We start from the raw sequence: 12,228 nt of genomic DNA on the forward strand, positions 1-12,228 counted from the left end.
CTATTGGGATTTCAATGCCACTGCCTGTTGCCATGGAACTCCCCTTATGAACACAATGCTGGAGAGTCTTCAGTGCGACATTCTGACAATTTACGCTGTAGTGACCTACTGTATGATGCCTACAGCCCCCTTAATGATGCTGTATCTGGGATACTGAGTCTTCTTACATCCGGACCCAAGGGAGTGGTAGACAGACATGTGGTCTTGCGTTCAGTCCAGAGTAGATTAGCAGTAGGTTGATTGCAATGGGAGACTGCTGGAAGTGTGTCAGTGTGGGACTCCCTGCCATCATGTGCAGGCCACTCTAATTGCTACCCTCTGATCGCTGAGTTATGTGCCGGTGCAATTGCCAGATCACAACTTAACCCCTCCACTGCCAAAGGGGCCTTGTCAAAGAATCCCCTCCGACACCGGAGGCGTTAAAACACAACCAAAAATGGATTGCAGATAAATCACGAAAATAATGAGAACTGACAAACATCCAGAACGTTTTTTTTTTTTTTCAATTCCTTGGAAATTATCTAAATAACGTTACCAAGTGGACTGCAACCCCACTTTGGGATTTTGTTTTCTTGCATCATCTAATGACCTTTTATTTCAGCATCATTAAATCGGCCCACTTTAGCCAAGGGCAGATATATCCCACTTACACCAGACATGTAATGTGGGACTCTGACAGAAGCATAAACCTGCACAGATCCGGCATCTTGTCAATTTGTATAACTTGTTTCAGTGGTCACGATACACTGTTACTACAGTCTGTCTACTTCAAGCTTTATTCAATAGAATGCATGTGTATAATTACAGCCAGCAACATACTGCATGGAGCTTTAGGCCGGTCTTGCAGCGAGGGGTTAAAGCATTTCATGATGTCAGCACACACCCATTTACAGTGGTCGACAAATCACCAAAAAAATCTACTCGCCACACAAAAAAATCTACTCGCCACCTAGTACCAAACTTGTGCTGCTTGGGCCAATAGGAGCTCGCCACGATGTTAAATCCAATCGCCCGGGGCGAGCAAATGTATAGGTTTGTCGAACACTGCCCATTTACATTGGGCTCTACATTTCAGCACATGCGCCCTGCTCCTTCTGTCCACACGGCCTTGCACCAAATGTAAGAATCGTGTTCATCAATTGCAGATCGTTAGCACGAGAAGTTTTCACCACCTCAGACCTGATAAGTTTTTGGAAAGATCTCAATGTGATGCAGCCCATTATATTGCATTATTTGATATTATGTGCATGGGGTAACTCTCTCTCTCTCTCTCCCTTGACACACCGTGAAGCACAAACTGGAGCCCACAGAAGGAAAATGAGGGCAAAGTAGCAAACAGATTAGAAGAGGGACGAGATAAAAACGCTGCTTAGACACACAAATATGGGTTCTATGCCAGACAAAACCTGCAATTTCATGGAGTTAACTGTACTTGTGCTGTAATAATTGGTGTACTACTAATTCAAATTCAATTGAGTCCCCTTGATGTGCCTAATTAGTGCACCCCTATCTTGTAGGAAAGGTGAATTATTATTATTATCGTTTATTTAGGCGCCAGCATACAGCACGGTACGTTGAGGTACAGAGTACAAAAACAGTTGCATATAAGTGAGGACGAACATACACAAACACATAAATAGGGGTAATGAGAGCCCTGCTCTTGAGAGCTTACAATCTAGACATCAGATTGTAGAGAGAACGAGCGGCTCAGTGAGTAAAAACACTGACTGGCACTGAGTTTGAAGCAGGGGAACCTGGTTCAATTCCTGGTGTTGGCTCCTTGTGACCTTGGGCAAGTAACTTTATCTTCCTGTGCCTCAGGCACCAAAAAACATAGATTGTAAGCTCCACGGGGCAGGGACCTGTGCCTGCAAAATGTCTCTGTAAAGCGCTGTGTACAACTAGCAGCGCTATACAAGAACATGCTATTATTATTATTATTAACATAGGGGGTGGGGAGAATGGAGGAGGAAGTGCCCTGGATGTTATTTATGCTGATCTCCCCCTTGTCTAGATGTTGAACTGAGTTCAGAAAGCGCAGACACACACACACACACTGAGCTTCCTTCCTCTGGCAACAGAATCCAGTCCCATTCAGTGTCGGGAACACAGAGATCCACAAATCAAACCCCATTTATTCTCCAGAGCTCTCAAGCCGCAAATTAAGGGATCACATGCAGTTTGGAGCCCAATTCATTTCTGCCACTCCCTCCCCTTCCTTTAGAGGGGCTGAAGAATACCCTAGTGGAAGCTGACGTGTGTGTCGTGAGCATGTAGCAATGCGTCTGTCAACCCGGCAGGCGGGTGATGGGGGAGCATTAACATTGCATTAAACAGGAGAGCAGGACGTGCCTGGCTGGTGCATGATGGATTGCAGAGGTTTTGTATAATCTAGTGACAAATAATAGTCATTGCCTTGTGTACAGTAATGAATGAACCTTCCACCCCCACCCCCCTTCTCCCCAACACAGATGTCCCAAGGTCACCTAGAAACATATTAACCCCTGGCTCTTCCTCCACAAGGGTTTCCACATTGACACTGAATCTGCTTATTTCCCTCAGTAGAGCTGTCCAGACTGAGTGTAGTCCTGCAGTGCGATGAAAAGGCCCCTGTTAATTAGCATTCCTTCTTGTCAGTGCTTTATTCCTCGGCGAGCCATCTCATTGCACTGCAGCACTGTCCTAGCAGCACTTAAAACGATTGGTATTCTGCACTGCACGTCCACCCAAAACCTACTCACTGTGTGCAGGCAGATGTAGACAGACCCTGTCGGCCTTCAGTGGGGAAAATGAGGGGGCAACAGGCTGGTCCAGTTTAGAAGCTGTGCTTCTAAAATCGAATTCCACGGTGCTGCAGACATATTATGCACACGGCAGGTTCAATTAACTCCTTTGCTGCCAAACACGCCTGCTTGTGTACAGTGTCCAATGGGGCTAAGGTCATCAAACGTGGTGTGAAGATAGGTCTGAGGTCCCGGTGTGTCCACCGTCCGCTCACATCGAACCTGCTTTAATGCTTCAGATCTTCTGGTTCTCTGAATCCGTGTGAGTTGTGTGGATGGCTGCATTATGCTGCAATGTGACATCCAGCCACAGGCCTCCTCCAGCTCTGTGTAAGGCATCAGCTACCCACTGACCTTCATAATGGATGTTGACCTTTTGGGTTGCTGTATGGACTCAGCTGAAGGCTCTGTGTCAGCTGATCCTAAGACTTCAACCATCTGTCTGTGTGTATGCTATGTTTATGCTTATATACGCGCTCTCTCTCTCTCTCTCTCTCTCATATATATATATATATATATATATATATATATACTGTATATACGTGTCTATTGGTATATGTGCTTATATATATATATATATATATATATATATATATATATATATATATATATATATATATATATATATGTGTGTGTACACATATGCATCTACCTATTTACACTCACATATCACTAGATCTATATTCATATATTGATACATATCTACTTGTACTCATCCACTAGTTACTCAAGAAGTAACAAAGAGGAATACTGTACGTCACTTTTATATATTGGCTTTATATATTGGCTGCTGTGCTGACAGCGTCTCTCTGATGATTGAAAACATTGCTGGTCTTGTGATTTGATGCATCTCTCTGGTTTCTATCTCACAGCAAGGATGTGCGATGCTCACGTACGGGGACCTTCAGGGCTCATCACCTCCCCTAATTTCCCAGTCCAGTACGACAATAATGCACACTGCGTGTGGGTGATCACTGCTCTAAATCCCTCCAAGGTAAGCGTGTGCAGTGGGGGCTCCCACATCACTATCACGCATCACCTCTCATCACAAAATGTAAATGCAAATGTATATTAGGCAGTGCAAAGCCATGGGAACCACTACTGTATATGTACAAACCCAGAGTACCACTACTATATATGTACAAACCAAGTGTATCACTATTTTATATGTAGTAACCCAGAGTTTCACTACTTTATATATACTAACCGAGTGTATCACTACTTTATATATACTAACCGAGTGTATCACTACTTTATATATACTAACCGAATGTATCACTACTTTATATGTACAAACCCAGAGTATCACTACTTTATATATACAAACCCAGAGTATCAGTAATTTATATGTAGTAACCCAGAGTATCACTACTGTATATGTACAAACCCAGAGTACTACTTTATACGCACTAACCCAGAGTACCATTACTTTATACGTACTAACCCAGAGTATCACTACTTGATACGTACAAACCCAGAGTATCACTACTTTATATATACAAACCCAGAGTACCACTACTTTATATGTAGTAACCCAGAGTATCACTGCTTTATATGTACAAACCCAGAGTACCACTACTTTATATGTACTAACCCAGAGTATCACTACTTTATATATACAAACCCAGAGTACCACTACTTTATATGTAGTAACCCAGAGTATCACTGCTTTATATGTACAAACCCAGAGTACCACTACTTTATATGTACTAACCCAGATTATCACTACTTTATACTGTATGTACAAACCGAGTATCACTGCTTTATATGTACTAACCCAGAGTATCACTACCTTTATATATACAAACCCAGAGTTTCACTACTTTATATGTAGTAACCCAGAGTATCAGTACTTTATATATACAAACCCAGTGTATCACTACTTTATATATACAAATCCAGAGTATCACTACTTTATATGTAGTAACCCAGAGTATCACTACTTTATATGTAGTAACTCAGAGTATCACTACTTTATATGTAGTAACCCAAAGTATCACTAATTTATATGTAGTAACCCAAAGTATCACTAATATCACTACCCAGTTTATCACTACTTTATATGTACTAAACCAGTGTATCACTACTTTATATATACAAGCCCAGAGTATCACTACTTTATATGTACTAGCCCAGAGTATCACTACGTTATATGTACAAGCCCAGAGTATCACTACTTTATATGTACTAACCCAGTATATCACAACTGTATATGTACAAACCCAGAGTATCACTACTTTACATGTAGCAACCCAGAGTATCACTACTTTTTATGTACTAACCCAGTGTATCACTACTTTATATGTAGTAACCCAGAGTATCACTACTTTATATGTACAAACCCAGAGTATCACTACTTTATATGTACTAACCCAGAGTATCACTACTTTATATGTACTAACCCAGAGTATCACTACTTTATATGTACTAACCCAGAGTATCACTACTTTATATGTACTAACGCAGAGTATCACTACTTTATATATACAAACCCAGAGTATCAGTACTTGTTATGTACAAACCTACAGTATCACTGCTTTATATATACAAACTCGGAGTATCACTACTTTATATGTACAGTAGTAACCAAGAGTGTCACTACTTTATATGTACTAACCCAGAGTATCACTACTTTATATATACAAATCCAGAGTATCACTACTTTATATATATACAAATCCAGAGTATCACTACTTTATATATACAAACCCAGAGTATCAGTACTTTATACAGTATGTACTAACCCAGTGTATCACTACGTTATATGTACAAGTAATGAGTATCATTACTTTAAATGTACTAATCCAGAGTATCACTACTGTATATGTACAAACCCAGAGTACCATTACTTTATATATACAACCCCAGAGTATCACTACTCTATATGTACAACCCCAGTGTATCACTGCTTTATATATACAAACTCACAAGTAAGCCCCCAAATCCTTGCCTTGATGTTTAAGAGGTTTAGAATTTTTATAACGCAGACAGTGTCACTGCTTTTTTTAGACACTTAATTAAAATGTTTAGGTAGAACAATATATAAGCTCATGGGCAGTATATATAGTGCGGCTAATAAAAGACCAAGAGGAAATAGTGAGCTACAAGGATGCAGAGAATTTCTAAATTCCTAATAATTTATCATCTAGATTGCAAGTTCCTTGGATCAGGAACCTTCTCAGCTCCTGTGCCTGCATGCCTTCAACCCAAAATATATTTGTAGGTCATACAGTATCATAGTCGTCTTTCACTATGGAATCTGTTGGATTTTGTAAGCCTTAAATTCCAAGCCGAACAGTGCCTTTCACATTGAGAGCTCTTTATAAATGATTTTTATTGATGCAGCCGCCTCTGGGGTGGAATCCTGACTTCTCATTACTGTGGCAGCTCAGGAAGGGAACGGATAAGCAGAAATAGCAATATTATTATTACCCAATGACAAAAGGGTTACATGAAGCACATGGAGATTATGGGAGGGGGGCTTGTTTTTTCAGGGCTGTAGACAGAAACCACTGCATCTTGCTCTCACTGGTGCCTGGATGTGATGTAATGGGGTGTTTGATGTAATCCTTGTTTAAAGGACTACACCAAACTAAACTTCAGACGCTATATGATATATTATTTTCCTTATATGATGCTGACAGTGTACACCGCTCTGTACATAGAATTTTGCAAGCAATTATTCCCTGCCCCATGGAATTTACAATCTAATGTTAGTGCCCGAGACACAGGGAGATAGGGACTTGCAAGGTCACAAGGAGCTGACACCAGGAATGTCTCATTATCCGAGTTCACCACATCCATTCCCCTATCTCTCCTTTCTGCCTATTCATGTTTCCCCACTGTCCCCGCTTCCATGTCTCTTTGCCTCTCTCTTTTTCTCTTTGCTCTTTCTGTCTCTCTCCCACTTCTCCCTCTCTATCTTTTTCTCCCTGTTTTTCTCTCCCTCCTCCTCTTCTTTCATTTCTCCTTCTATTTCCCTCCCTCTCATCCTCACCCCATCTCTTTTTTACTCTCTATCTCTTTCACCTCCTACACCCCCTCTTCTTCCTTCTCTCCCTCGATCACACTCTCTCTCTCTCTCCGTCTCTCTCTCTCCTCCTCCACCACCACTTTCTCTTCCCTTCTCTCTCTCCCTCTCTTTTTTTTCTACAGTACCTCCCTCTCATCCTTATTTCTCCCCCTCCTCCTACCTCAACGTATCCTGCCTCAAATATAAAAGGTTAAATTGGGACCCCTTTGCCTTTCTAAAGAATAATAAAAAGCCCGTAATTAAAAAGCACTGTAATTATTTTTAATCAAAACCTTTGATATCTTGGGATGAACTGTGCCAAAATGTAAAATAGCAGAGCTGAGCTGTTCATTAGGGCTGAGCTGTCAGCTCGGCCGGGAGTGTGTGACAGGAATGCAGAATTTATTTTGATTATTATTATTTGATCTTACATATTTTTGTTTGACGGATCGCCATAATGCGGGCGCAGGGAATGAGAAGGAATGACTGTCCTTGCAGCTGGCTTACGACACATCATTACTTAAGTGACAGCGTCAGTCCATCATGGAAACCGATTCCATGCCTCTCCTGCCCGTCACACGGCTGCCCGAGTCACCCCTTTCCTGTAGAGCAAGGGGTGGCCAGCTCCAGTCCTCGAGGGCCACCAACAAGTCAGGTTTTCAGGATATCCCTGCTTCAGCACTGGTGGCTCAGTCTGAGTCTGACCCACCTTTGCTGAAGCAGGGATATCCTGAAAAACTCGACCTGTTGGTGGCACTTGAGGACTGAACTTGCCCACCCCATGCTGTAAAGAAATGCGTTGCTGCTGGTCACTCTGGCAGGGAAGGGGTTACAGCCCCATTTTAGACTTGACCCCTCCCTGGAAATACACTCGCTTTATTGCACAATAATAATAATTTTAAAAATCAACAATTTATTTTTCCACTCTATTTTATTTTTAATCTCTTCACACTATTTCCCATCAGATTATTTATGGTTTAATATAATTTTCACATTTAATTAAATAAGACATCATTTATTGTTATTTAATACTGGAATATATAACACTAGTAGATCAGACTAATTATTTTTTCTCATAAGTTGGCGCTATTCTTCTCTTTTCTTTATTGTATAATGACACTGAATATTATTTAAATGGATCACTTAGGGGGTCATTCTCTAGGCAGCGGGTGTACCAGTCCTGTATATTTGTAACCGTTCTAACACTTGATTTATAATTTCGGTACCTCTATAACTTTATACTAGAAAGTCCAGCTACATAATAAATGCAGCAGAATATACGGTGTGTGTGTGATGCGCTAGATCAGAGCTGAGGAAAGGAAGCAGGCGTGATTTCAATGCTGCAGTGATCTGGATTGTTATCCAGTTGCAGAAATGTGTGTCTCGTTATGGGGACCATCATTTAGATTGTAAGCTCTGCAGGCGAGGGATTCCCTACTCTCCGTGCTTACTTCGAATCACTTTGATTCACTTACTCCAGTTGTGTATGCTATGTCACAGTATTATGTCTTTCTTGTAAAGGGCTGTACACACAGTTGGAGCTATATCAATAAAAGTCTAGAAACCGGGGGAGAATCTGCACTTTAACAAACCCAGTCAGGCTACAGAATACTTTCTATTCTTTCTGAGAACATTATCTTATTATTAGGATGTATTGATAACACACCAACATATATACTGCTGCGCAGTACAATACCATTAAAATGACAACATGTACATAGAGTGGTACAGGGGCCTGCTCCCAAGAGCTTACAATCTAAACGGTAACTGATGCCTATTTATCAGCGTTTCGGCTCATAGAGATAGCCCTATTTACTCACTAAACAAATCTATGCTTCTTTTCCCTGAAGTGACCTTGGTAAGTATTTATTTAAACTCACAGGGACATCTGTATCTTCTTGCTGTGTATGGCTTTTTGCTGATACATTGAGATATTGTAGAATTTCTGTCCACGTACAGTATGTATGTTCCACGTTTTCCATACAGTATATCTATGTCTATCCATCCCCATGATCTGCAACTTCTTCTGTTTTTCTATTTGTGTTTCCTAGTGGTGAGGTCATAAAGTGCTTCACATATTAAGGCAATTTGGGGTGAAAACTGGAGCAAAACACATGTTGTCGCTTTGGGGCAAAAGCGGTGCAATTCTGCTGCAAAAAACTGCGTCATATGTACAGCATCAAAGAAAAAAGCCTATTGCAAATGATAGCATTTTGTCTTGGATACATCAAGAACAATGTTTTTCCCCCAGAATTGCACCGCCACTGTGTCAATGTATTAATAATATAATGTTCTGTATATACAGAACTACAATTTTAAATATTGAGGTCCGTTGCTCCAGTTTTTGCGCTGCCTGCCTCAGTTAGCAAAATGGGGGATACAGGATTTAAAGAGAAGTCACCCGGTATAAAGCGTCAAATTCTGCTTCCCGTAATTCAGCCAGGTCTTCAGTGGTACAATCTGGTTTCTGCATCAGGTTGAAGATACTCGATGAACACATTTCCTACATTTGGCGAGACCGGGAGCCCCAAAACGGGACGTGACTTGCAAGAAAGCAAAGTTTTTCTTTGCGCCGATGCAGTGTTTAACTTCTTGCCATCAATCTGTCGTGCGTTTCCACAGCATCTGTGCGCTGCTCAAATAGCAGGAAGAACGCCTCCCGCTGTCCCCGAGGCGAGGCGTCTGCACACGCACCACAAACACTAAATTATTTCCCTTTTGCCTTTTTTTGTTGTCTGTTTCAGAAGGGAAGAGAAAAATAATAATGATCTCTTAACTTGAATTACCATCTTACTGCAATTAAACAAAAATGGGATTGCAATGTTGAGTTAATTTTAAGCCTTGTGTTCAATTAAATCTAAAACATGAACACTGCAAATTGGAGCTAGAAATCTTATGGAAACTTGTAGGTAACTTGGGAAATATGCTCCTGAAATCTCATATAATGGACATGCTGCACTGTATAAGGGTGCAGAGTATCTCTTTACATTTATGGCCCACCAACCTCCTTGAACTTGGGGAATTTTGAAATTCATCCCGGTGATAAATGCTGCATGAGAAAATCTATGTATTTGAAGTCATAGGGAGTTATTCATTCAACTGCGATAGTGCTGATCGGGGCCCACGTCGCAAACTCTCATCTACGTAAATAAGCGTTTTCGTGCAATAGTGCCCTGACCGGCACTATCACAGTTTAATAGGTAACCCTCTGAGAATCATTGGCCTGCTTTTTAAGGAGGAAATCCAAGCACCTTAAAAAAAAATAATAATCTTTTTTGTTTTAACATATGCAGCATTTGATTACCTTTTATTGAAAACTAATTACCTATGCTGCCGATTGATTGGTTCTTCTGTGATCGATCAGCAAAATCTTGTTTCCCAGAGTTCACTAAATGGCTGCCTTTCAGTTTCAAACAATCTTTCAGTCAGTGTAACTCAGCAGCTACAATGTATCCTTATATTACAAGGGTAACAATATCTATTGTTACAGTTTGCGGCTCAAGCTGATGGGAATAATGGCAACAAATAACCACAAACAGGAAAGTGTGACAAAGATCTTGCACTGCTGGGGAGGTGGGCTAAAACCTGCTATAGAAATCAAAGGATGCTCAGTGTATTAACTTAATGCAATATTTAATAAGAGTTGAATAAAAAAACGTAGTAAGTGTTATCAGATACTACAGAACGGATTTATTTAAATAAACACGTTGGAGACTTGCAGAGACAGCAGATGAGGGAATACTTACAGTAGATGGGCAGTGCTTGGCCGCAGTGGTTGGTAGAATGCTTCATTTAAAAGGTGAGTTGTAAGGTGGGGAGAGAAGGTGCTTGGCATGTACGGAGTGTGAGGAGTTCCACAGGTAAGGGGCAGTGAGGGAGAACGGTTGAAGGCGAGAGAGAGAGAGAGGTAAAGAGGAAATTGCTGGAAAGGAGACAGTTATGAATATTGAAAGGCTTTCTTCTTTCCATGTCTTAAAAGCAAAGTGTGTACCTTTACCACAAGAGAACAGGTTGGGTAGCAATGTTAAAGATAAAAGACATTGTAATATGCAATGTATTATGTGTACGTTTAATTTTACATGTGTTACATGTAAGCTGTTGTCTGACCTACAGTAACCAGTCCGTCCAGGTTCATGGAGTTTTGTTAAAGGGGCTTTAATGGGGACCAATAGATATCCTAATTCTGTTAAAAGGGGAGGGCAAGGCTGTTGAACACATTTGTTACGGTTTTATACTGTGTTGTATTTACATTTGGATACCAACCAGAGTGGGAGCAATGCTTTTCTGTAACTTGAATTATTATTGAATTATTCAAATATTATTACAGGGAATAAAAGAAATCCATACAAATCAAGTAAAAAATGTCTAAACATCTATTTTTAATCAGTAATAATAACATTTACATGATTAGATTGGAGATATAATCTGAATAAACAGCTAAATTATAGAACAGCAAAAAAAAAAAACCATTACAGGCACATGAAAAATTGGTGTTAGGAGAATATATTTGTTGGATTTTAAGAAACAAAAATGTTATTTGCGAGGAAAGAGTGGGGACGATTATCAGAGATCAGATATTTTCACAAAATATAATTCACTAAAGATTTTCAGTGTTGAATTTTCCAAATGTTATTGGGTCCTGTAAGAGATGTGTGCAGAGGTACATTTAATGGAGACCGATTAGGTGAGATTAAATCCCGGCTTTATTGCGCCTGTTCCTTTAACAAGGCAAAACATTAAAAATTAACAAAATAAAGGCCTGCTCCGCTTTGCATAATTTCAAAACGTTTACACTCCAGCCCTCTCTAACTGGGTGGGTAGCTAAGATGATTACCACCCTGAAGCTGTAGGGCAGGCCTGCACAACACGCGTCCGGCGGCGGCTTTCCCCCCTCCTCTCCCTCCCCTGAGTCTGCTCTCCCTCCCCCGAGTCCATTCTCTCTCCCCCGAGTCCGCTCTCCCTCCCCCGAGTCCGCTCTCCCTCCCCCGTCCGCTCTCCCTCCCCCGAGTCCGCTCTCTCCCCGAGGCCCGCTCTCCCCCCCCCCCCCCCAGAGCCGAGCCCAGCCCAGCCCGCTCTCAAGGACTGCACGCTCTAACAGTGCGGCACTTCCGGTGCCCGCTGCTTGCGATGCGCGCGCAGTCCTGTCTGGTCTCCCGCCGTGATCTGAGGTGCAGGGGGTGTGAGGGGAGGTGCATGCGGTTAATGTGAGGTGAGGAGGTGCAGGGGGGTGATGTGCAGGGGGGTGTGATGTGCAGGGGGTGTGATGTGCAGGGGGGGGTGATGTGCAGGGGGAGGGGTGATGTGCAGGGGGAAGTGCAGGGGGGGGTGATGTGCAGGGGGGGTGATGTGCAAGGGGGGGGTGATGTGCAGGGGGGGTGATGTGCAGGGGGGGTGATGTGCAGGGGGGGTGATGTGCAGGGGGGGGGGTGATGT

General features: G+C 41.8%; 1 protein-coding gene across 1 annotated transcript in view; it reads left to right on the top strand.

Annotated features, from left to right (window-relative positions):
• The window catches only part of CSMD2 (CUB and Sushi multiple domains 2), a 701,191-nt gene that overhangs the window by 462,169 nt on the left and 226,794 nt on the right, over positions 1–12,228 (top strand). The window contains 1 exon segment of the mRNA XM_075604612.1: positions 3,656–3,777. Within this exon segment, the coding sequence (XP_075460727.1) occupies positions 3,656–3,777 (122 nt within the window).

Source organism: Ascaphus truei, chromosome 6 (genome assembly GCF_040206685.1).
Source record: "Ascaphus truei isolate aAscTru1 chromosome 6, aAscTru1.hap1, whole genome shotgun sequence".
NCBI lineage: Eukaryota > Metazoa > Chordata > Amphibia > Anura > Ascaphidae > Ascaphus > Ascaphus truei.